The 27,701-nt window shown below is 41.6% G+C and overlaps 1 protein-coding gene across 1 annotated transcript; it reads right to left on the reverse strand.

Annotated features, from left to right (window-relative positions):
- Positions 1-26,892, reverse strand: nup93 (nucleoporin 93). Its single transcript, XM_041939068.1, has 22 exons — positions 26,769-26,892; positions 25,257-25,439; positions 24,412-24,529; positions 13,338-13,400; positions 11,276-11,404; positions 10,074-10,148; positions 9,116-9,208; positions 8,791-8,930; positions 8,486-8,618; positions 7,724-7,881; positions 7,438-7,603; positions 7,101-7,194; positions 4,563-4,754; positions 4,347-4,473; positions 4,174-4,246; positions 3,886-3,930; positions 2,537-2,653; positions 2,313-2,431; positions 2,064-2,181; positions 1,734-1,817; positions 1,495-1,623; positions 1-368 (listed from the first exon to the last, which is right to left on the reverse strand). Exons 2-22 carry the CDS (start codon positions 25,433-25,435, stop codon positions 258-260), a joined length of 2,463 nt encoding a protein of 820 aa, XP_041795002.1. The 5' UTR covers positions 25,436-25,439; positions 26,769-26,892; the 3' UTR covers positions 1-257.
- Positions 26,893-27,701: the final 809 nt, after the last annotated feature.

The raw sequence follows: 27,701 nt of genomic DNA on the forward strand, positions 1-27,701 counted from the left end.
GAAAATGTAATGGACATTTAAGTGATACAAAATAAAAAGACAACTGAAAAGTAAACTTATTTTTTATTCCAAATCATCAAAGATACAAATATGAAGGTTCTGTTTGTCAGAAAAGTAGTTTGTGTGTGTGTGTGTGTGTGACTTGGTTTTAAGGGTTAAGTTAAGGTTTTAAGGGAATGCGTGATGTCAATGAGGATACTCATACTGATACAAAAGTGAGTGTGTGTGTGTGTGTGTGTGTGTGTGTTGACGCTGTCTCAGTTCATCAGTAATTCCATCTGCACCAGTCTTGCGTTGGTGTCCCCGGCCATGTTGTAGGGAATCATACCAGCAAAGGTGATGAGGGCTCTGGCCTGGCTGCGGAGTTGCTGTTTGAAAAAGAAGGCGGCAGCATGTTGAGCATTAACAAACTGACTGTACATCTCAACGTGCCTCAAAATGAGCTGGACAGACACGATGGTAGAAGCTGTGGGTGCGTATAATAAGCTGCAAATGTACTAATAATAGCACCAGCTACCAGATCAAAAGACAGGTTGCCTTATCCTACACATAACATAACTACTCTTTGGTACCATGGATGTTCTGAAGACAACAGATATTGAAAACATCAATGTAAGTTATTCAGGAAGTAACGCAGGGCTCCACTAGTAGCACTGGTGCTCAATACTAAAAATTTTAGGAGCACCACTAAAATCGACATGCAAATCATTCATATTTTAACCATCTTAACTGTATTATTAAGTGTGTTGGTGATAAATAGACAACATAAAGAAATAACAATGTTCCGCTTTATTTCAAAGGAAAAAGTCACAAAGTGAAATCATGTGTTTTATGACTTTTTAAAGGAGGGCTACTGCACCCTGAACACTGGATCCAGGGTGTATTATAAAAAAAAACATACATTTGCATTATAAAAAAGGTTTAACCTGTGTTAAGATAGTGTTAAAACTATAGTGTTACCAGTGAAAATGCTGATCCTGGTGTTTCACACTTGGTATATGATGAGGATTCAAAAAAAAGAAGGAAAAAATTAGTGTATGAATTCCTGAATAATGGCCAAAAGTGTGTTGTGTGTCTAATCAATCTAATCAGTTCATCCTTAAGTCCAAGTGAATATTTGTACTAAATTTAAAGAACTTCCCTCCAGGCGTTCATGAGAATGGGACGTACGTTCATACAATCTGAACACATAATACCTCCAGCCAACAAGGAGGCATAAAAATGAAAAAATAATCAATGGTCGGCATATCTGAAAAGTGGTACTGGTGCTTCCAGTCATAACATTTAGGAGCACTGTCTCCAAAAATGGCTGCAAAAATGCGACTAAATGGATTCGGGAGCCCTGCAATGTCAAGCTTTTTTACGATGTTAGCTTACTTTTTAATTTGATGATTTGATGTTTTTGTAACAAAGTACCAATATCTATGCCAGCCTTACAAATCCAGTACTTATCATGTTCTCATCTAATATTTATCTCTGACAGAGTCTTCTCACCATGTCTCTGTCCTCTGCGGTCCTCTGCGGTCGCCCTGGTGTGCCTGCTGGCGCCCCCTTCAGGCGTTTGTGCTGAGTGAACAGGATGTTCATGGTGGCCAACAGCACTTCAGACAGGTTGTGGCGCACCTGGGGGCACAGAGGAAATTTACTAAACCTCCTCTTTTAGAAAGAATAATGTTGGTTTTGTCAGAAAGTGTGAGAGTGCCTTTCTTCAAGTGTTCAGATCCTGATCTCACCTCATCACTGAAGTTCCTAAAAGCAGCCACTCTCTCCTCCACACTGTCCTGACTGAGAGGAAGAAGCTTTAAACGCTCCATCACCTGTGACAGACACACAGAGAGGGACACACAGGAGCTTCACACATCCATTATGACCCCAATACAATAATCATCACATCACAGAGTTTGTGACAAAATCTGACTGAATGGAATTACTGGGTTACAGATTGTATTGCTGTATCTTTTTAATGGCCCTATCTCTTAGGAAGTGAATAGCATTTAAGTGGCACAACCTGTTCTAAACTGAGGGACTCTGAGACAGATCACTCCTCTCAGAGCTGTACTCACGTCGTAAGCCCTGTCAACGTGACCTGCGTGGTACTCATCAAAGAACGTCATCAGGTCTAACAGCAGGTAGAAAGTGCTATCGACGGACTTTTCTCCTGCTACACCCTGAGAACGATACCTGCAGTGGAAAAAGGACATTATTCAGTTTTAGGCATTTATATGATCCTCCTGATTAGATTTAAGCTAGTTCATACTGTGTGTGTTGGTGTGTGTGTGTGTGTGTGTGTGTGTGTGTGTGTGTGTCCTTACCTCTCTGCAATAGCCACTGCAGTGTTTTTTAGCCTCTCCTTGTTGGACTGAGGAGCGCTGACCTGGGCAATGACTGGACTCAGCAGCCTGTTCATCAACTCTAGCACCTTATCTGGATTCTACACAGACAAGTGGAAAGAGATGGAGAGACAGTGAGAGGACTCAAAGACAGCAGCTTTGCAGAAATACTGTAATGAAATGAGATCACAGAGGGTTCTGCTCACCTTGGCCAGCTCGTACAGTTTGACCGCCTCCTCAAACAAGCCCTTGTTCTCTGCCTCTAAAGCCACTTTACTGATGATAGCTCTGGTGTCCCCGGCAAACTTATCTATGACTCCTGGCTGGAGGGCAGAGGAGAGGAGATCGGTGTGAGACTGTGGGTGCTTTTCTCCATGCTTACTCTCTGGAAAACGTGAGCAATGGCCTCGTGCTGTAGCTTCTTACCACCAACAAGAGCCACTGCAAAAGTGTTAAAACATTTTTCTGCCAAACAACTAAAAACGTGCCACTGCTACGTTTTTTCTGACATACAGTGGCTGGACCCGAATGGCCAATTTTTCAGTTAAAAGCTTTCGCTGATCAGGTTATTTTCCAATAATGCTTTATACTCTTACAGTCCCATCACGGCAAGAGACTTGTATTGTCAATGTTCCTCGTTTTCTAAACACTAATTCTGACTAAATCTGACTGCTGGCATTATAAATCTAGGTTGGACCCAGTGACGTTTTAATTTCCTTCAAGTCTGAGCTACATGACCAGCATACTGGTGTTAAGCTTATGCATTTGGAAAGGTCTCATGTTCAGTATATTCTTTGTGTGAAATCTACTAAATAAAAGAATTTGGATTTGCGCTGGTAAAAACCACCTGTATTGTTAAACATGGCCACCCTGCAATCATATATAGCCTGTCCCAATTATGACATGATCATATATATAATATACGAAATATGTAATATTTCCATGTTTGAGGTTTGACTGGCGCTCGTTATGATGGCGTCTCATTGTGCCCCCACCTTCTGCAACGGTTTAAGGCACATGAGTGGAGAAAATTTGGGCAACATGCGGATGGAAACCTGGCTAATGTTAGAAATGTTGCAACAAATAGACACATGCTGGTTGAGGCTAACAAAGTACCTGAGCATAAGGTTCCAATGTCAGGAAAAAAACATTGTGGGTGGGGAAAGAGCTATTAATGTACAGCATGATATACCATGAGCCCAATGGTTAATATAGTGTAACAAGAAAAATGTGGAAGTGAAGGCTACAATGAAGCACTGTGAAGAGTTTTTGATCCATGACAGTTCCAGTGTCAACACATGTCAGAGACGTGTTGAAGGAAGGCGTCTGTCCTTGTCTGACTGACTGAAACCCCCACATAGAAAGAGACAAAGAGTTACAGAAGAAAACTGTGATGCAGTGAAAGAAGAAGAAAAAGGCACAGCTAGAGAACAGGTGTGAGAACAGAAAAAAAACAACCACAGAGGAGATAAGAGGGGGACACAGAGGGGGAGACAGAGAGATAACACACACACACACGCACGCACGCACGCACACACACACACAATCTTCCTACCTTCCTACTGCCGTCCTTTTCTAATCTCCCCAACAGCATGTCAAACTGTAAAAAAGACAAAGTCAAAAATACCACATCAAAAACATGGAAACTGTAAACCCAGAGAAATACTGTAGGTACACCTTTATAATCAGGTGTACTTCAGGTGAGAGAGGTGTAATCCATGTCCATTTCAAGTGTCCGAAACCAAGGGAAAGGGACAGTTTTTTGAATTGGTATTTTTATTGTGTGCAACAGCTGTGCAGGTGTTCTTTCCCGAGGGTCTCTATGTAAATGTGAGTCACTCACCTCTCGACTCTCGATAACGAGTTCACTGACACAGCGCATGAACATGTTTTCTCCCTGGCTGTCTTTCTCATTGCTGCAGAAAGACACACAGAATAATCATTAGAAACAGAGGCAACAGTTACATCCTCCCCTCCCTTCAGCAGCTATCAGCGTTACCCTGTGAATGTACTGACCGTAAGAAGTAGAAGTACTGCAGGGCTTCGCGTGGATCAGTGGACTCAAACTTGCGAGTGTACAGCATGAGCAGACGGATGAAGTTGAGGCGTCGTGCCATGGGAGGGTCACCGGGCTCCTGACTCACTGCAGAGACGGGTCAGACGTTCTGTTCAACTAAAATTTCTCTCTCGAGTGGACACACCCTACAAAATAATGGCGACTGTTACACTCACACAGCTGAGCGCTTTGGCCAGACGACTTCAGCAACAGCCGCAGCTCATACAGGACCAGTGCCACGTGGACAGCGTGACTCCGAAGCCTCTCGACACGAAACAAGAACGCCACCGCCGCCTCAAACTGAGCTGTCAGGAACAACACCTGGAAATACAGGAAAGGCTGCTGGCTCGCGGAGAAATGGGACTCTCCTGTTGGAAAGAAGATCAGAGATACAGTTGGTTTGGATGAGACGGTAAAAAATACTTTCTACCTGCATGTTATGTCAGGAGGAAAGAGGTCACACCTCTACTGGCAGATGTGTCCCAACACACTTCACGTGTGAGAGTCATTTTAGACTCTGGTGTCTTATCATGCTCATCTTTGACTACCAAGCGCAAACATTTATTTTGTTGTTTTGCATAATTGAGAAACTGAAACTACTGTTTCGAATGCAACCGTGACAAACAAACTAAAAACAGCACTCCTTTTAGAGAAAAGACAAAGCAAAGTGTCTGATTAGTCACAAAGGGAAACGGAAGTGATGTTTTAATTTAATTTCATGCCTTAATTAGCGTGGTCACAAGCTATCACAATGGCCATACCATCAATATTTCTTTAATTCTGTAATAAATTAGCTATTAACTTCCGTAAATATTCAATACTTTCACAAAATTAATGCTGATGAAATGGAGGGAGACGGGAAATAAGGGGGAGAAAGAGGAAGGTTGACTTCCAGCAAGGGTAATCAGCCGAACTGGGATCTTACATCTTACATCCCAAGACCACCAGGACACTCCTCTAATAAAAAGATAATAATAAGAAGAGAGAAAGAGAGACAGGGGAGAGGGAGAGAGAGAGAGAGACAGATAAAGACAGAGTGGCAAAGAAAGAGGAGGAAGCTGTCAATCAAGCACTTCATAGAATTACACTCCTGAGTGGAGCTTTCCTTTAGGAAAATGACTGAAGTTACCTCTGTGGATGTCTCAGTGTTCATGACTATGTGACAGATACTAAAGGGACTCTTCCACTGTCATTACTGAGTTTATTTTAACGGTTTAAACAGTAACAGTCAGTTTAACTCTGGATCTATATGTGCAAAGTCAAGGTTTACAGTTGCTATGGCAACTAACGTAAGAATTGAATTTGAAGTTGAATTCGAAAACATTTTGTCAAGCGCAGATTCTTAGTCATCAAGTTTACTTTTTAATTAGAATCCTTAATCCCCTCGCTGGCTAAAATGTTAAGGAACAGAACAGGGTGGACCATGTCAGGCACTTTATAGCCTTATCTCAGACTTACAGCACTTTAGTTCAAAAAGCATAAGAGCATGAGAGATGAAGAGAGAGAGAGAGTGATGAAGGGAAAAAAAGGAAGAGATATAAGAGCGTGGGTGGGGGTGGGGCTGCAGCAGAGTGTGCAAACAAGAAATGAGAAAGAGCAAATGCACATGCAAGGAGACTACATGTGACAGAGGAAACTCAGTGGGAGGACAGAGGGAAGTGCAGTGCAGGTGTAAGGAATGAGAGAGAGAGGGATGAAGGACAACAGGAGAGGACGGAGACGCAGTGAATGAAGGACGGAGAAGCAGAGAGCAGACGAGGCTGGCGAGCGCCGGCACTATGTGAGAGAAATGAAGAGAGGCTTTGGGTTTTACATCCCGCTGTGAAGCAAGATGGAGGACAACAAGGAACGCTGTGCCAGACAACCGAGGGAGCCGAGCGACACAGAGAGAACAGAATGAGGCTTCAGGCTGTACTTCGAGCAGGGGGGGTGGGAGAAGGGAAACGGTGAGGGTGATGGCTACTGAGAGAGGAAAGGGCTGCAGCGTTATCTGAGCGGAGCAGGATCGGCCCGTGGAAAAGGCAGCACCCAGGGGAGAAAACTGAGCTTTCTCAATCTGTGAAGTGAAGGCCTAATGCCCTTATACTCCCCTTTCTGTGGATCAGGGGCATGTGGTTGTTTTAAGAGGGCTGTTTTATTGTGAAATGAGTTTGGTTGGAAAATCAAAGTCAAAGTCTAATAGATCGTGGCTTCAGTTGAGTTTACAGATATTTTAATCTTCTATTTGCAGCCTCCTTTAACATAAAGTCTAATGATAAACACTATTAGTAAGATTAGAAGAACAACAGTTCTGTATGCATATTGAAAGCACAGGTGAAAAGAGGAGACATTAAAAAATACAGTTCAGAATGTCTAAAGTTGGTAATATGGAAAGAAAATAAGAGATCAAAATGTTCGGAAAACAGATATACATCAATCCATCAGTACTGGCAACAACACTGACCTAATTAAGTGAATCAGGTTATGAGCTACGATGTGGCTGATCCACAGTAATACAGTTTCTAGTACCGTCAATATAAAATTCAGTGTTTCCGTTGCATTCCTTCAGTCATGGCGGGCCACCAACGCGTGCCACAGATATCCCTGGTCTAATGTTACTTTACATGACAATGATTCAACATACTAAGGTACTCAGATTTTATAGTTGAGAAAAAGAGAGGCCTCATTTCAGAGAGCTTTTCTTGAGCTGATATACAAATGTGAAAGTTTCATACCATAGTCCTCCAGCAGCTGTTTCTGTAGCTGTGGCAGGGTCAGTCTGTCCTGAGGAGAGCTGCTGCTGTCGTCATCAAAACACACCTGGTTCAGCTGCAGGAACAACACATGCACAACACCGTGTGGAAAAATGTTTGCTTCAAGGAGGACTGCTTTACAAAAAATGACAACAAAAAAAACAGTAAATGACCACAGAAGTCCAAGGAGTGAAGCTTTGGAACTAACTATGCCTTTAATGATGTTCATTAACTGGTTGGCCTCTGCTCCCACTGTGCTAATGTTTGAACTTCACAATATAAACCAAAAGGAAAAACAGCAAAATGAAGTACACGATACCTTCAGCCAGAGGTAGTCTTCAGTCTTGTCTGCCACCTCTCCGTGGTTATCAGTGATGTCACATTTCCCGATCAGGCAGTAGACAGCTCTCTTGTAGGGGTCAGCGCTGTTCCTCAGCACTCTGCGGTAGTGGAGGCGAAGCTTGTTCTCTGATGTCGGGGAGAGGCTGCAGCGCAGGGATGAAAGGACAGGGGGAGAGATTACTATACAAACTGACTTTCCTTGATCTATGTGGGCATCCAATCATATAGAAATCCATGAAGACAAGGAGCTGAGATGTCCTCACCGTCTGTCAGGGCTGTTCATGTACTCCTGAAACCAGGTCTTGAAGTCTCCTAGCTGATGTTGCACTCTGTTCACAACCTGCATGGCTGCATTCAGATCTCCACAACGCAGACAGTAGTAAATCACAGCCCACACTGGGTGGCCCTCTATCTCACCATCCTATTGCACAAACACACATTTAATATCATCCACTGACTCATTTCTTAGTTTTTCAACATGAATTTCAAGTAAAGATTCTGTCCACTTAGTGTGCTTTAGGCTGTTTGACAAGGATTATCAGTTACACAATTTGTCCAATTACTGGCCTCCACAGGGATTCAGCAGGAAGATGCAAGCAACTATGCCTTGGTAAACCACATGACCATATGACCAAAATACAGACACCTAAAGTGACTTTTTCCAGTAGCTGTCGATCAGTCACTGAACACGCCAGAAGAGGCCATGTGAAAAACTGGGCCCCACAGTCTGCTGCTGATTTCTACATTTCTACCCATTGTAACGCAGCAGAGGTTGAATACATTTTGGACATTATCAGTGTACATGTGCATCTTCACTTATACAATGATTAGCCTTTAAACAAGCCCTGCGTGGTGATTTTGTAGATGAAACAATTTAATCTTATTGTTTTTTGCATGAAGATAAATTCAGCTTTTACTGTACAAATATTAGTGAGCTGGGATATGAATGGAGGTTATGATACTAATATTTGGCACCCTTGGGCATGTTCACATTCCAACATCAAGTCTGTGTTGGTGTGTGTTACCTGCATGCCAGGGAGGGGCCCTGGTAGTTTAATGTTGAGGAAGCTGCGGACCAGTTGGTACGTTCCTGGCACTCCTCCTAGCTGGGCCTGATGGAGGTTCCCAAACACTGTCACCATGGTGTAGTTTTTATAACTGGGAGAGTAGAGAGACAAAGACATACTGTAAACACTGAGTTCATCACCATGGTGCAGGTGTATAAATGTATACTATTGTACATCTGGTGGTAACTTAGACACACCAAAAGCTTAACCTCTTCAAAACCAAGACTAACCACCACTGTACTTCAGAAAAAACAAGCATTCACCTGTTCTCAAGGAAGCTGAGCGCCTGGCGTACGAAGGCCATCTGCATTTCAACAGATGTGCGACTTTTCAGAGTGTCTTTGGCTGGAACCAGCAACACATCTGTCATCTGCTTTACCATCAGCCACATGTCCAATACATTCTGCAGGGAGGAGAGAGGCCACAGTTACATAAAGCTGTGCACAGAGAAAATAGAATGCACACTAACTGTCAGAGTAAAACTAACTTGCAGAATATTTTAGCACAGAACAAAAGAATTCCATTTGAAAATAACTCATTTTCACTCAATTCATGGAGATACCAGATGTGAAAGAACAATGTTCTCACCTTGTCATCCAGGCTTTCTGCTACAGAGGCACACAAATCTCCCAGATTAGGCTGAATGTGACCATTCACTATCTTCTCATTGAAAATGTAAATCTTGAGGAGGAGGTGATAAAGGGAGAGAAAGCCAAAAACGAATTAAAGGTTATAGTTGATAAGACGCCCAAATTGTCAAAAGCTCAATTTCCAGGTTTAATTGCTACATTTGCAGGTTAATTGGTAAAAAGAAATGGAAATCAACCTACAGCTCCACCCTCAGCTTCAAAAGTAAAAGCAAACACTAGGCCCATCGAGTGAAGCGATTAACAACAAAAAACAAGAAAAAAAGAATCAGAATATTCAAAAGGTCATCAAAGAGGATGACAAAAACGAGACAAATGACACCGCATGCAATGTGTCGACACATGGTCGGAGGAAAAGCCGCGTTTAACGTGTCCCGTTAGAGACACAGAGAGAGAGCAAGAGACAGAGAGTCAATCGATATGTTTGATCTGCCACTTCCTGTGACCTCATTTTAACTCAACGATCGGGCCGAGTGCATCACAGACTCCGACCACAGTACAGCTACAGTTTACATGTCTGTGTTTAACTCAACTGCACTACAATTTTCTTTAGATTTAAATATCAACACGGTTATAATGATATGAAATGTATGGGTGGTTTACAGCTAATAAAATTCCAGGAAGCTATCACAGCCAGATAGATCTTCTCTTTTACAGTATTGACTATGGCAATGGTTTCCCTTAATTTCCGTCTTTTATCAGAGGTAATTCTTTTTCTTTCTTTTTCAAAATAACTAACTGGTGAATCCAGGGTTAACAGCGGTTTATCACAGATCTATTGGTATGAGCTTATATATATATATCGGCTGATGAGTAACAAGGAAATTTGCTACAGATATGTTTTAGAAAGTGTCACCATTACATAGATCATCCATTAGCTGACACTGAAGGCAACTTACTTGTCTTCCATAGGCCACCTCCACGCTGTCCAACGCACTTCTTCCTGGAGCTGTCACTTCACTCACAAAGCTGGGCTACAATAAACAGAGAGGCACCAGATGACTTAACACACTGCACACAAGCAAGTAGCATTTCTAGAAGGAATAAAGAGAAGAAACAGGCACATCAATCATGCTCCAATGGAGCTGTCAATGGTGTCTAATGTGACATCATCACTTAGCATATTAAAAGAATCCTCTTTTTTCATGCAGCATATTTCCAGCCCAGATAGAAGGACAACCTGTCCACAGTGTTTCCATGCCTGTTGCCCAATGCATGCTGGGATAGGCTCCCACAGGAGAGAAGGGAGAAGACAAAAATAGTAGCTCTGAGTCTCCGATCAAAACAGTTGTTCTGGTTCGTTTAGAGTGGGAAGATGGCTGTGAGTGCACATCAGCCAATCAGTTTGTGAGGCTTGAGACTGTTAAGTAGACATTCAGTCCAAGAAGTTAAAATATATTACAATATATATGTTTTTCTATGATTGTGTGACTAAATTCATAGGAAAATAAATGTCGCTCATTGATTTAAACAATGTAATATTGATAACAAATATTAAAAAGATTTTCTACAGTCACAAAATTAAGGTCAGTATTATTTTTTTTTAAATGTACTATATTGCAGACACACTGAGATACAAACAGAGAATGATTTATTCTAAATGAGAAATTAGCTCTTTAATTCCAGAATATTAGACAGTTGAATACCACCTCACTCTGGAATTGAAACCTGTAATCTCAATCCCACAAAACACAAAGAAAGGCCAAAACTAGACAATTCGTGATCATCATTACAAAGCAACATGGGTGGACCTGCACCTTCTTTTAGGAAACATGTTCATTTTCTTTGACGGATCTTGTCGAACAAAGGAGGGCCCTGCAGGGCCGGGCTCCATGAGGCAGTGAACTCTACAACCTCACATTTGCCAGTTTAATATTTTCTCAGCAACACTGAGAATATCAGCCTTCAGCAAGGCATTTTAAAGCTCAATAGTTAATAAGTGTTCTGCAACCTCAAAATGAGCTCTCCCATCAGGTAAACATGTTATCCAGCAGACTGAGACTGTTCGTCTCTCTTGGTAAAGATACATTTTTCCCTTTCCTTACACTTTTCCCTTGAACAGCGTTCCTCATAAACCAGCCCTGCGCTGTGTGACCTGTACCTCCACATCCTGACTGAAGTCCAGTGCGTCCTCTCCTGCTCCAAGTAGTGTGTGCAACACTCTCTGCTTCACCTGCTCCCACTGGACCAACATGGACTCCCGGTGGTACTCTTCAGCCAGCAGGAATGTCTGAAACATATGAAATTTGGAAACAGGTACCCAATCATCCTGTGATACATGATGGCACACAGGTCAGGACATGTTTCTGCATGTATAGGATGCAAATAAATCATGTCAGACTAGGAATGGTACTCAAATGCTGAGATAATTTTGAAGCAGCAGGTTTGACTCTAAAGACACACTATTACCGTGCCTCATGTGCCTCATGCTAAATACCGTGGTTATTTTATGTACCTTCAGTATTTTTTGGGGTGTGCAAAATTTCCCTGGTGATCTTAACCTACTGAAATTCTATATGAATGACATCCCATGTTGTGTCCTAAACAGACTCAAAACACATACACACACATACAAACACACACCCTAAGCATAACCCCTGCCACTACTTGCCTAATACTAACCCCTACCTTACCCTGACCTTACCCCAAGTCGGTGGAGTAAATTAAAGAATTTTCTAATGATGCAGGCTAATTATACTAATTATTATACCACATATATATAGCTGCAAGAAAGTTATAGCAGCTACACAACCTGGAGGACACACAAGCAGCACACAGAAACATACATGTACATTATGTCAATTGGTTTTACCTATGACACACACACAAGCGCGTGCACGTACACACACACACACACACACACACACACACACACACACACACACACACACACACACACACACACACACACACACACACACACACACACACACACACACACACACACACACACACACACCAAATTTAGCAGCAGATTCCTGTCCAGATTGCACTGGTCCTTCAGGACATGGTGCCGTCTATTTTAACTCTCCGCAGAGACTTGAAGTGAGATAATGGGAACGTGAGATAATTGAATCTTCCGATCTTCAGCTCAGGGAGACACAAATGTAGACTTGAGCTTGAACTACGTAGAGCTATCCTTTGCTTGGTTAACTTGGTCACTGTCAGAGTGTCAAAGCATTTACTTGTAACATTTATTTGCACGACACCAGTTTAGAAAAAACAACGATGGAATCAAGAGACTGCTGTGCAAAAACTCCAAAGATAAATGTGAGATAAAATAAAAACAATCTGTCCACTGGAGAGAACTGAACTGGTTTAGTTTAACTGTAAACTGGTACGTCAGCATATAATAATCATAATAAACAGTGTTTGAATATTATGTGTTTCTGAAAGAAAGTTCAAATCAGCTGATGTACTGTTTTTGCAAACCTCAAGTATCGATATCAGTATCTACCTAAAAAAATGGAGAGTGGGCAGTGGTAAACAGGCTTAAAATTTAAATCAGATAATATTCAATGGTTACTGCGAGACTGAACAACTCAGACTAAATATGTAATTTAACAGCCCAACAGCATAGATTTCATGTGATGTATAAGGCACAGGCAGAAATCTGCAAGAACATCTTGAACATCCACTTCTTTCTAATCTTCGGTGCATTTGAGTTTTTCTCCCGTGCACACAAGTCCCTCCTTCCTCTCTCAGGGAGCAGAGAGAGATAATGGGAACGGCAGCTAATTAAACGCAGGGCCCATTAGCTCTGCACATCAGGGAAGCCATTCCCTAAAGGTTCACACCACAAGGACTTTTAGATCACAGTAGAAATTACTAACAAAAATGGCTTTAAGTGTTCCTTTATTGTGATTGTGATTGTGTAATGTTCATACACACTGAAGAGCTGAAACTCATCTGATCTTGTAAAACTAAATATGAGGCGAAGAGAGAACCACTACTGTCTCTGGTTATGGAGTCTAATGACTGTATGCGGTCCTTAAAAAAAGAATAAAAAATAAAGAAAATAAAAGTGGAATGTGGGTCTTGTAGGCCTGTCTGAATCTGGAGGGGCCTTTGAACTGGTTTCCACACTAAGGGATTCAGATTCTGTCACCGATCTGTAGTTCTTCTTCGACCTGAGAAGCATCAGACACTGGGCAGATACTGACCCTGCGGCGAGAATCCTCGATGGCTGACAGTAGGGCGTTGTCCCTCTCGTTCTTCAAGAAGCCCTGTGGACGAGGTAGAGACAGACAGACGAGAGACAGAGGGAGAGGACGTGATGCGTGACAAACGCAGGGAGAACGAGGGAGAGAGAGAGAGAGCAGAAGATATTAGCTTGAACGTTCAGAAGAAAATGAAGCAGAGATAAAATGAATGCAGCGAGTTCTAGGGGGACAGATTTAGCAGACTCTACGGGAGATAGAAGCTGCTTCTCAATTCTCTGTCCTATTTTTCTCTGTCCTTCCTGTGCAGTTCTACGCACCGTCAGGATTTTTGAAGCGTCTGGTCGCTGTTCTAGACAGGTGTATAGGCAGGACAGAGAGGTGCCCATGCTTTCCACACACCATTTTGCTATGAGGCAGCACTAAAGATGGCTACCCCACACACACCGCTCCTCTGGCCCTTCCTTTGAAAATGGTAATCATTCCCATCCTACTCAGCTTTGAATAAAACTACGTATCTGACACACAAGATCTGAGCTATCAAGTGAGTAAGTCGTACTTATCTAACAACTGGAGAGAACAAAACAGCTCTTCAGAAGGAAGGTCAGTGAACGTGGACATGCATGAGGGACAGACATCTGGAGAAAACACCAAAACGGTGGCGATGCTGTAAGCACTTTGTGACTGTCCTCTCAAAGCAGACATAACAGTCAGTCACTGGCAGGGTTACAGTATCATAAAAGCACCTCTCTAAACAAAATGATTAATAGAATTCTACATTATTTTTTTCAATTGATCATCAACACCACAAGACGTTTAAGGACATCTACATTTATCAACAGGACTGCAGCTGATGATTAGCTTCATTGTCTATTAATCTGCTGATTCTTTCTCCATTTATCAAATTAAGACAAAATGTACGAAAAAAAAGGTAAAAATGGGCATCAAAATTTCAAAAGTCTTCAAATGTCTTGTTTGGTCAAATCAACAGACTAAAATGTGACGATATTCCACCTGTCAACACAAACACACACAGCATTTCCTCTACAGTATGAGATCAAGAAAACCAGCACATCCAAAAAGTGTAGAAGCTGACAGCAGAAAATAACAGCTCATCAGCTAAAAATGATCTCCTTTCTGTCATCTTACAGTCCCATAATATTTGAGAACAAACTAGCCGAATACTGTATGTGAAGAGCTGTGCCACAACCAAAAAATCCCAAACACCAAAATGCATCATTATCAAAAAAAACAAAAAAAGACTTTGTTAGTTAGCTATCGAAAAAGGAAAATGACTGATTGATGATCATTCAGAAGATCAGAAATATATCTGTAAAGCAGAACATGCTGATTTATATGAGGTCTAATGAAGCTGCCATTAGCAGATCTTCAGTCAATAACACTAACTGCAAAACTGAGGAAATAAAGAGAACACACAGAATCAAAGTTCACTTTCTACAATGCCTCACTCTTTGCTTGTATTATAAAGCTGAACCTAGAGTCTTTATCAGCTTTCTTGACTCGGAGGTCAACACACCATCTGAAATTGATATTCCTGAGATGTAAATGAAAACGAAATGAAAATACTGCCTTTCCTTCCTCTGCAAGAGAGCGAGAGACCCAACCATAGACTTCCACCTCTGACATAGTACTCTCTTAAGCTGGTGGAAAGTAGTTTCCTTTGACAAATAACAGCATTGTAATTCACTGATGACATTTATGCCACCGTCTGTCGTTGAGTCTGAAGTATGTAGGATTATTTTAGCTTGAAGGCCGAGCACCTGGTGAGAGACACGGCTTTTCTCTGAGCCGATTACAGATCATTCTGCTCTACAGGGACGTGGGTGCTCTTGGCTTTCCTCCTCCTCCTGTCTCTCCTTTCCCATCACCTCTCTCTTGTGTCCCTCTCCCTCCACCTGCTCACTGCTCTGCCTACTTCACTCTCATTTCCTCCCCTCCCTTTCTTTCCGAGCTCTCATCCTTCACCTCTGTCTGTCATTGCATTCGTCTGTCCTGACAAATGAGAGCAAAGTGGAAGCACAAAGGTTCATTGTGAGAATAAATAACAATATCGACAAACCCATAATTGACACTACATAGAAAAGTAAACCTTACTCACGCTAGAAAAGAGACAATGTATGATATGTCTGGGCTAATTAACCTGGTGCTATGCTATCAATATGCAACTAAACTGGATCACCAGCACTGAAGCTGATGATGTAATCAAAAGCTTTTACAGCTTTCCAGAAAAAAAAAAAAAAACATCTTTTGAATTGCAGGAAGTGATGTGTTCGGTCTAAACCACACTGCTGCTGCAGTGGTAGGACTGATGAACAGAATATTAAGTAGAATGTGTAGCATATTAAGTCAATCTGGGGTGGTATTTAGATTTTTTCTGTTTTATTTCACTTGCAAGAACAGACAACTTGGCTTACACAGTCGTTTTAATAAATTGCTTTATAATAGGTGATGATTTTCTCTCTCAGTTAGGAGTTTAAGCATGTCTATTGTTACATTTACAAAACCACAGAAGGCTATCATCTGACATGACAATAGACAAACACAAAGCATTTCCTCTACAATATGAGACAGCAGATCCAAAAAGTGTAGAAGCTGACACCAGAAAATAATGGCTCATCAGTTAATGATCAAAATTGTCATTTCCTTACTGTCATCTTATGGTCCAATGATATTTGAGAACAAACTAACCAAATACTGTATGTGAAGAGCTGTGCCACAACTATGAGGCTATCATCTGACACGACAAGAATTCAAAGTACAGTAGCCTGGATGTGATACACAAAGTCCAACAATCTCTCATGTTCTACAGAGAGAAATGTGTATGTTTTCTGTCGCTGCAGGTGTGTGGTTCGACATAGAAAATAACTGCTGGCTGATTTCATCTTATACTGCACTGTATTGTGGGTTTTACTTTACTTTTTAACTCACATTTCCAGCAGCAGCAAGAGCAGTTTCTTTAATGGCATATGTGTATATATGTGTGTACACACAGACAGTTTTTTTTATTGAGGTCTTTATTAGAAGGAAACCATGGTCTAAACAGGTCACAAAGTAACACTGAAAGAGAAAGACAAGAAGACCAGTCAAGCTTCTTTACATTTTTGCTTGAAAACTACCAATTTCGAGGGGCAAAGAGTTCGTTTTTCTGTAGCGGGACAATTCTACTGGTGTCCTAACACAGCGTTCGTTAACTTGGAAACTGCTGACATCATGGCAGAAATCATGTCTGTGAAACGCAGTTTACTTTCATGTTGCTTTTGCACTGTGTGCCAGTATCTGGCATTACGATGGCTAAAACTCAAAGGTGAAACTTGAATCAATTAAGAAAATAACTGTTTCTCTCTTTCCTCTACCCATCTTGTCCATTCCTCATACCCTTGGTTTACCTCCACCCGCTCCCTCCCTCCCTCCCTCCCTTCCTTCCTTTCTCCATCTCACTTTAGGAGAGGCTAAGAATAGGTCTATATTTAATCACTCTAACCAGAAGAGAGCTCAGGTCAATGCTCACTGGAGAGCTGCACTGGAAAAAGAATAGAATAGAATAGAATAGAATAGAATAGAAAAGTTGTAACGGAGGCTTATGGGACATGAAGTACAACGGCAGTCAAAGACCTTTTCAATGCTCTCATTCTGTTGTCTGTTGCCAGCTGCACTTGTACTGCCAATGTCTTTGCCTATACAAGACTTTTGGTGCCAAATGTAAATTCACAACTAAGCCAATGGCTGTAGCCAAAATTCCCATTTGTCTGAGATTCAAAAGCTACTATGAGGATTTGTGTCAGTGGTAGGATATTACTTATGCACAAGAAATGTCCCTAATATTAGCTATCACTTAATAGAGAAATGGGTCTTTTTTTTTTAGACTGTTGCAAATTTTGGATGGTTCCCTCTTTAGGACAGAGTTTGACGAGGGAATGAGTAACATAGTGAAGAAGCTAACCAGTTTTACTACATTCTGAGAAGATTTCAAAGCCTTAATCACAGAAAGGCACAACATCATTGTTCCTAACGTCACAACTGCTGTGTATTTCTGATTTGCACTAACCAGTGTAAAGACCTGGCATGTTATTTAGTCTGAGCACATTGTATCCAGCATCTCACACTGACAACATTTCAATTCCTCCTTGCATTCAATGAAAAATGGCCAAAGATATCATTACTTTCAACGATCAATTCAGTGCTGGGCCATAGGTGTATTTAAAGATGAACGTTTTCCGTTGCCCCACCCCTGTATTGTATATCCTCAGAGATCTGCAGCCCACTGTGAACACCCACAGCCTGCTGACCAGACAGCCCAGAAGCTTCTACAGGAACAGGAACACAGTCACAGAAACAAATGGAATAATTACAGATAATTCAGGAAATACAAATACCAGATGTGCATCGAGAAATAAAAGCTGAACGGGTAAAGAAGGCAGAACCGAGAGCTATTTTGCCTTCAGTTGAAAATATAACTGATTTCAAGTTTCAATCTTTGTCTTTAATTTCTGCTACAATGTGCAGACATTATGAAACATCAGTGGATGTCTGGCTGTGTCTCGAAAATTGCGCTTTACTGTAACTCAAGGGACAAACGTGACCAGATTTTAGGAAATTGCATCAAATCAATCTTTTAAAATGAATGTATTTGGTGGGTTTGTCTCTTCAAAAATGCATGTTAACATACACACACACACTCTCATTCTCTGTGCCAGCACAAACAGGCCCTCATTCTCGTGGCCTTGGTCAAGATAGCCACATTGTCTGAGCCTGAATGCAATCTTACAGAATGTTCGTTTAAATCAACCAGTCTGACTTTTCATCTCTTTCAGTCTGGCTTCATGCTTAGCACACACTCTGAGCTGTGGTGTAGAGACACGTAGTCTGGAGGAATCTAAAGGCTACGTAAGGACACAGTCACAAAGCAGTTAAAGGGGAAATAAAGAGCAGGAGCCCTTCTCTCTGCTCATCATTGTGTATGTAAGAGTGGGAGGCTTTCTTTCCTCATTTGACATGACATAATGAGCCGACCAGTCCAGTGCCTCTGTGTGTGTGTGTGTGTGTGTGTGTGTGTGTGTGTGTGAGAGAGAGAGAGAAACCCCACCCTTCACTCCTTCACTTCCTGTGTAGCAATAATATAAATGTAAAGTACAACAGCATATCTGTTAATCTATATATTGCGACAGTGATGTTTGCCTCATCGTCATCATTTTATACAATCATCAGCGTCATCTCCATGGGTGCCATGCAGCCACAGACAGCGCAGCATAACCAGGAAAGAGATGGACAAAGACAGAGGTGACGAAAAAGTGTGACAGACAAAGCACATGCCTGTCTGTGAGTGTGTGTGCATGTGTATAGGCAATACTCACTCATGCTGAGCGCCTGCCTGCCTGGCAGACTGACAGATGAAAAGACAGGATGAGACAAGAAAGAGGAAAAAAGAGTTTTTTCTTTCTTTGTCTGTGCCCAGGTATCTGGGTTTTGACAGCACAGGAGACCTGCATCGCCCCCTCCGCCTCTCCATCCCTCTGTGTTGCGGTGCCAGGGCAGCAGCCGTGGCCGCCATTCTGGGGCGTGTTCCTTGTGCCCTTTTTCGAGCCGGCATGGCGGTCCGCTTGCAGTCTGTTCAAAAGCAGGCCAGTGACTCTTAAGCATGAGCCAGAGTACCGAGTGGAAGTGCCACATCAAGACTCATTGGAGGTGGTTTTATTGTCGGAGGGCCGTACCAACTGAGTGCACAGACACAGGGGGGATCCACGAGAAGGAACTATGGATTCATATAGGATATCAATTCCTACCATCAGCTGACACCCCCCTCCCTCAGCCCTCATCCTCGCTCTCTCTCTCCCTCCTTCACTTCATCCCAGCATCTCTGGCGGCCCTCTGCCTCCTCCCTCCCTCAGCCCCACTCATTTTCTTCCTTTTTTATCCATCTATGCATCCTTCCTTTCCTCCCTCCCTCAGCTCAATGCAATTATAGTAATGGATTTTTCCCCCTTCGTTGATGGCTTCCGACATCCTGTTTTGAAATTTGGCTAATCATGCTCTTAAGGGTCATGTTTAGTTAATGAAGGGTTTGGGAGGCACATGTGGGAAGGGGGGTGGGGGGGTGTTCCTATATGCAGGCTGACTATAACAGCACACACACAATCAGGCATGTTAATACACACGCCTCCACTTGTAGTCTTGTGCACATGGCACAGGCTCATTCACACGGTACGTACATTCATATGTACGTGCCAGCACAGGCAGGATGAAAATGCACATGCCCACGTGCAGCCAAATCTACACTAGACAGGCACATTCATTCATAAGCATACACAGAGAGACTTCATACGCCAGCGATCGATCGACTGACACAGACACAGGCGTGCAAACACAGCACAAGGAGCCTGTGCAGGACACACATCCTGTGAAGCTATGTCAGTCGTGTTCGTCTATCTCAGCAGATGCTTTGGGCTTAGCCAACTGCATCCGCTGAATGCATGCCATCACTGCTGAGGGGTGTGTGTGTGTGTGTGTGTGTAAGGAGTTAGGGAGGGCAGAAGAAGAGAAAAGGGGAGAGAGAAAGGATGTAAATGGGTGAGGGAGGAAAAGAAGGAAAATCAGAGAGGAAAGAAGGTAAAGTGAAAGAGAAAAGAGGAGTAACTGGAGGGAGCTGCTGAAAGGGAGAGAGAGAGAGGGAGAAAGAGAGAGAGAGACAGAGAGACAGAAAGAGAGAGAGAGACGGAGAGAGAGAGACAGAGAGAGGGAGAGAGAGACAGAGAGAGAGAGACAGAGAGAGGGAGAGAGAGACAGAGAGAGAGACAGAGAGAGGGAGAGAGAGACAGAGAGAGAGCGACAGAGAGAGAGAGAGAGAGAGACAGAGAGAGAAAGAGAGAGAGAGAGAGAGAAAGGGAGAGAGAGCGAGAGAGAGAGAGCGCCCTGGCAGAGAAAGACAGTGAAAAGTGAGCCGAGGACACAGAGACTGAAAAAATTACAGCCGGTCGCCATTTTTCTACCAGCACTGCTCTCCGCCTTCCACTTCTCCAGTTTAATTTTTCTGTTCTAGTTTCCCTCATTTACCCCTTGTTTTCTTAATATTTCTATTCGTTTTGTTTACCATTACAGATTATTTTATGACATAGATGGCAGATAACCCAGACGCGCTGAATACCGACCCACAGCGATTCATCCAGGACAACTACCAACACACAGAACATTTGCTACAAATGCAAAACCGGTAGAGCGTAGAACAGGGATTTAACTGCACAGACATAATTCTATATGCAGATGTGTTGGTAGCATTTTGTGAAAAAATCTCAGGGATTTGTTAAGAAACTTGCTTTCTGTTTACATTTTCAGATCCAAGGCGATCAAGATTGCAATGGTGCGATTTGTTCATGGTGCGATCTTAAATATCATGGTATGTATGGCATGGCAATGACTTCCATCAATCAAATCCAAATGATAGTACCAAACCCTATATGTGATAATGTACAGATAACAGTGACTAGGACAATGGGAAAAAACTCTGACAACCATATAAATATATGCAAAAATATGAATAGCTGATGTCCATCCATTTTGACTACTATGTAATATAAATATATACAACATAATTCTGGACAAAATTTAGCAGATATATGAATATCTGATGAAGGGGTGAAACAAATGTATCCATAGTTTACCTATACACTGAGAGAACCAAGATGAAAACTGAAATTAATGAAGGGCATCCATCATTAAAACTGAAAAATCTGTCTAGAAGCATGGTCCAGACATAACTAGCTACTCCAACATCCCTCTGTGTCTATATCGCCTTCTATAGTAAGATCCTCACTAATTTGCTTTCAGCCATATATACAGACACATCATTCATGCACCAATTCCCTGGGCGTGTGTGTGTGTGTATGTGTGTGTATGTGTGTGTGTGTGTGTGTGCGCTCCACACAGGAACTGCAGCGGGACGAATCAGCTCACTCATGCAAAACACGTACACACACTGACAACATGTTTGCATTTTCACTGTTTCTTGTCTATCAACCTCCCGTTGTCCCATTTGCATCATTTAAAGCAATATTCAACCATTATAGTATTTTTTTGCATCATTCCAATGATTGTGGGCAGTTCAACAATGCTGGTGATCTCAACATACCTCTCATAAACCTGGAAACCAGAGTCTCTTCTGTCATTTCCTCATCAAACACACCCTGGAGTTGCTACACACTGATGTCAAGTCTTTCTACAGTCCAGTTCAACTGGAGACACAGAGACACATATTGAGCTCAGGGAAATGCCGCAGCTTTCATAAACCAGGACAGAGGAAAAGAGAGAGAGCAAATAAGAGAAGCAGCACCAGATGGAAGAAAAAGGTAAAGACAGGATACAGATCACTGCTGAATGGTTACAATGTGCAGCAATGTAAAGGATTACCACAAATTAATAAATGCTTAAACCATGTCAGTAATGGGTAACTTGATGATAAAAGAGCACTTCCACAGACAGGATGTTTTAGTATTGCTCTTCTACCACATTGTCAGACTCATGAGACATTACCCACAATGCAACTTGGCCACCAAATGCTCAGTCAGTGTTATGTTAAAAGCTGTTTATGTAGCCTTGAGCAGCTAGCCTCAGGCAGAGAAGGAGACCGGGCTAAGGAGGTCCAGTAAGCTCACTTTCTAACTGCACACACCCACGTTTTTATTGTCAATTTTTGTAGTCTTTAGCTTCAGAATTACACACTGTATGATAAGCATACACAGAGACACTTCATACGCCAGTCCAGTGGCCCAAACATCTGAAACCAGAATAATTGGCATGATGCAGTCGATTCAGATGTCGATTCCTTTTAAAATCTAACATTTAACTACTAGACCGATGCCTTTAAAGTCTAATCCATCTTGCCACATGTAAGACAGAGTACATATGTTAAGAATACTGTAACACTGAAGGTGATGCCATAGTATGTCATTCCTGTAGTCTGTCGCTGTCTTGTAACATCTCAGCACCAATTAACGTCTTTTCTCCTCAGTGTACTTTGTGGCGTGAAGTGACTGCAACTCGGATGCTAAATGGAGATCTGAAGGAGGAAACAAGTGTGCTGCAGTATGACTTGGTGATGATCAGAACTTGGCTCGTTTTTCTTTCAGAGGTCTTACTTTCAAACAGAATTCCCCACAATCTTTCCATGTTGCTTTATTTCTTGCTGAACAGGCCTCCTGAGTCCAATTAACCTTTGGCTCCTTGTCAACACCAAGTTCAGTTGAACAATCTGTCAACTGTTTGTATGTGATCTCATGAACTTAATTAAAAGAGAATTCCCAAAGTGGCAGCAGCCAGCTTATTTGATGACTACTCACCTCTGTTTTGGCCAGCTAGTCAAATACACTGAGAGATGAGAAAAGTAGAAAGCCCTATACTTTGTAATACAACCTCCCACAAACACCACCTCTGTGAAACTCTTTTTTCAATTTGTTGACACTGTTCCTCATTTAAATTACAGCATCACAAATTTCTGACATTGGCCGAGGTTCAAAATATTGTCATTTCACCACTGAAAATTAGATGTGAAGGAGATGCTGGAGGCTTTATTAAGCCCCATTACTGATCTAGTCTATGGCCATGTTTTTATGGGGGATGCACCGGGGGGCGCGATGGTGGCAAGTGGGGACCGACAGTGACCAGTTGGAAAATATGAATTCATCACCAAACCCTAGATGTAGTTGTTATTGTGTTTATGTCTGAATGAGGCAAAAAGAAAAAAGAAAGAGACTATAGCATGCAATTAATTTGATTTCAGAAAGAAATGTCATTTGTTTTAATAGTAATTCCCATGAAATATTTCTGAGTAAATGGGCCTTAACATGAATGTCAATAGAATGCTACTTTCTCAGCTGACTGACTGTCGTCAAGCCTTTCATTCCTATCACCTATTACTCAAATGGAGCTTTGGTTTGGTCTGTGACACAGAGGAGGAATTCTTACAAAATGAAGCTTTGCAATGTGCTGACTTATCACAACCAGAGAGAGAGAGAGAGAGAGAGAGAGAGAGAGAGAGAGAGAGAGAGAGAGAGAGAGAGAGAGAGAGAGAGAGAGAGAGAATGAGGCTAAGTGCTCTTTCAGTCAGTCAGTCAGTCAGACCCACCCAGGCTAGCATACATCCAGCTGACCAAGAGGAACATCTATGCCTCTATCATATGAGGGTCTAAGGATAGAGGGTGTTGCATGCTGTGCAGTTTGTGGAACCCCTTCAGGCAAAGTTATGATATTGGGCTAGCAGGTCCATAACACTGTTGGACTCAGCTTTGTTTTTTTGTTTTGTTTTGTTTTTTTTTAAACATCAAAATCAATGCAGCAGAACCATAGATATTGTCATTTTTAGTCCACTCATTCTTCTTGCCTGTCAAAACCCGGCACCTATACTACCCACAATGTTACTCAACCATTCAACGGTTTGGTTGAAGGGTATGTTGTGCCAGGGGCATCTAATGTAGCCTAAAGCCACTTGCCTTAAGCAGAGATGAGGAATGGGCTAGAGGTTTGTTCGGTGCAGTGTAACTCCTGGAATTCAGTGTTACATGCCTACACATAGTAACCAAATTAGACTGGTGAAAAACTGAGATCTGCTCATCAGTACATCTTCTATAACTACAATCATCTTTCTCCACTGTCCACAAAAACAGAGCAATCAGCTCACTGAGGTGCATCTGTTACTCCTTGGACCTCCACCTATCCCAGCTCCTCGGGAGAAAGTTCAAATTTACAGATATTTTTTTCTGACACACTTTGCAGGGAATTTTTGGTCTATCCAAGGGACAGCCAACAGATTTTAATCATCTGTAGTTATCAAAATAACTTCCATATGTTGGCCCAAAAAATATTTTAATTCTTGGTTATCTGGTTAGTGTAATCTCTTTGTAAACCAGTGTTTGAACTATTAACAGTATGAAACTATATAAATCAAAATGTCTTTTTGCATTTAAAAAAAAACAAACACAGGTGAGCCTTTCTCTATTGAAACATAAGTGAAACAAGTCCACAAAGCTAGCAGCTAGCCCAACTCTAGCCTGGCCTGGTAGATAATTCATACCTGTATGTCAGTGTCTTTGACCGGCTCCAGTGGCTCAAAAGTGGTGGCAGCACTTAGACTTTCCAACCTCTGAGAAATGTGGAAGATGTCTAAACCTCTGGAACCAAGGAGGATTGACCTGAGAATAAGACAGAGCAGTGGTGAGAATGAATGAACGTAATGGAAGGAATTAACTGAGACTGACAATGAATTGTAGTTTTTCTTGACAACCAGCAGAGGGCAAAAGAGGTTTAGCTACTACTGCAGTACTATTCATTGGTTACAGAAAAATCAAGTCGGATTCAAACAAATTACACAGGGTTCATGTTAAGGCATTTATGAGGAAAATTAAACAAATGACAAAATAAATGTTTATAAAAGTCTGAATCTCAATGAAACTTTACATATTTCTTTCAACAAGAAGACTTACTTTAATAAGTGCTGCTGGAGTTTACATTTCATCAGCTATTTGGCAGTCAATTGTTCGAAATACTAGATTATCCATGTCCACTTTAAGATTCTAAATATAGGATTTTCAAAGTCAAAATCAAAGCCAGGACAACTATGGGCCTCCAAGATATTTGGAATTCCAGGGTTAGAAAGGGTGATTCAGTCTGGAACACATGCTATGAAAAGGCCTTGAAAGCAATCCATTGATAAAAACTCTAAACAAATAATTACCAGAATGAAGAGGGCACATGAAAGTGGCAGATGAGAAGCATGTAAAATGACTGACAACTGTTTATCTTATAGAATCTCAGTGTATGTATAGGTTCTGTATAGAGCACTATATACAAGAAAATCCTGGAATAACAGATTTTCTGACTGTATGGCATGACCCTGTGTGCATGGGACATATTTCTTACGCTTTTACGTCGGCAGCATCTTGCGAGGTGCGGGTCAGGGTGCGGGATCGAAGCCTCTCCCCTGCCTGCTGGATCTCCTGTAGGTTTCTCTCAACATGCGGCAGCTCTGACACTGCTTCTGTCTCAGCAGCTAGCTGCTCTGCCTGTTGCAGCAGCTCCCCGAAGCCCTCTGCATCCATACCACTAGACAGAGAGAGTGTTTCATAGTATTTAAATGAGTAAATACAGAGACAGTATATTTAGATTACATCCAAATTCACTGAGAGAGAGTACAAAGTGAGGTCTGTAAACAGTGATGCAGTCTTTCTTTCCTGTTTAAGTTCTATGCTCCAGCACATTTGATCTGAAGGAAAATTGCAAACTTACAGCTTCAATTTGAGGGTATTCACATCTCTAATAGGTGAGCAGTGTTTTATGGATTCTAGTCCAAACTTTAAGGGATCACAAATAATTGGACTACTGGCTTAGTAAAAGATCCAAGAGTTGATTCTACTAGGTTGATAGCTCCAATAAAAAAAAAGAAAAATAATAACAAAACAAAGCCAGCATTTTACATTAGGCTTCGAAAATATGACTACAAATACCATACAGCATTACTGCCATTACTTCTATAATGGTAGTTATCTCTTTAATACTTAATAATTTAAGATGGCCTGACAAAACATGCCAAGTGTCTACTGATGTTTGTGGGTTGTAGACTTCAGGCAGTCTTTGAGTTGAGAATTCAGCAGGAAGGATTTCTAACCATGTGAACAACCTCATATTCAAACAAAAATGTTGCACTTTAACCAAGATCATAGCTCTATTCCAAAAAGCATACTACATACGTTGTTAACGCACATGGACACATTTGATATAAAACCGCTTCACTTTGAGCTACTTTATCACACGGATTATTGATTAATCCGCGCAAGTTGCTCCTCTTTGTATCTAAACTCCCTCTCTGTTGACAGAGACTGAGTATAAGACACATACAATTCGCCGTTTGTATGGCATGTGAGCTATACTTCATACGTTCATTGTGAGGGTTTAGGGCAGTGGTCGTATCATGGACTGTATATTTTAACGATACATTTTTTATTCAAATATTGTATTCATACAGGTACCAGATCATATTTTGACAGCTCATATAAATCCGCAGCGCACACTCAGTCCCTTGGTTGCCCGATTAATCTATCATTAGCACAATGCTAACACTACGCCTAGCTAGTTTAGAAACACACCTGACTTGTGACAACAAAAAGGGACAGTCTGAGAGGTAATTTCAGTTATTAGGAATGGCAAAACAGATATCTAAGTTAAAACTATGATGACAACCTCAGATCTAGACAGTTATCCTAGCTTTGCTAGCATGCTCCACTAGTTAGCTTTATGTCAAAATGAATCGCGCTCAACAGTTAGCCAGAAGGCTAAATGACTAACGGCTAACGTTTCCTCGCATGCTCGCGGTTGTATCAACTTTAACATCTTAATATATGATTACACACCGTTGCAGGCAGAAAAGCTTCATACCTGTTGTGTGGGACAGATGAGATTCTGGTCCTGTCTGTATTTCTCGAGTGAATGTTTACAGATATTGCCTCAAATGTGGTCAGCAGTAGAACAACATGCAGGAAAGTACATTATTTGGCCCGGCACTTCTGGAGCGCATGCTGATTGGACGCTTCTCGATTCGTACCGGATATGTTACTTCTTTGCCTTCTTCAGGATGTGACTGACTCTGCTACGCTACCTGCTGGACGGGAGGACGTTAACGAACAGTCAAACGGCAAATTGTAAACTTACTGAGCAGAAACACCCGTCAAACCTAAAACCATGTCAGAAAACAGAAACAGGCTCATGACACTGCATAACACCGTCCAGGATATTAACACGACTGTAGTGTCTGATTATAGCTTATAATAACTCATTCAAAAATAATGTCAACAGCATTTACATGTTTTCAACCTAAATATTTCACTATTTCTCTAATTCCACTTAAAAAAGCATAATACACCATGAAACTCATTTTTTTCTTTGGTGGCAAATATATCAGAAAATGTTGATTCAGTCAGTGTTTTTCTTTGATGAATGACTAGATTGTTAGAATTTTCCAAATATTTCTCATATTCTTGTGTATCTCATTTAAAAGATGCAATTGTTACAGCTTGAAATTTTATAGACATTTATTTAAAATATATAAAGACTAGTCATTATATAGTGGCATCTTACTATTAGTGCTTCCATTCTGCCCAAATGCTACGGCTTTTTCTTCTTTCTCAAACACATGTAAGACTGCTTTCCACTCTAAAGTCACTGCTTCACTCCTGAAAACAAAAGTGTGCAGATTAGCTGAGGTGTCTTTGTGAACAACCGTCTGGTGGGTCTCCAATCTAGAGAAAAGACTCATCATACCATTGTCAGACATGAATTTAAGAATTCTGAAATCCTCATGAAAGGAAACCA

Source organism: Chelmon rostratus, chromosome 6 (assembly GCF_017976325.1).
Source record: "Chelmon rostratus isolate fCheRos1 chromosome 6, fCheRos1.pri, whole genome shotgun sequence".
NCBI classification, from domain to species: domain Eukaryota; kingdom Metazoa; phylum Chordata; class Actinopteri; order Chaetodontiformes; family Chaetodontidae; genus Chelmon; species Chelmon rostratus.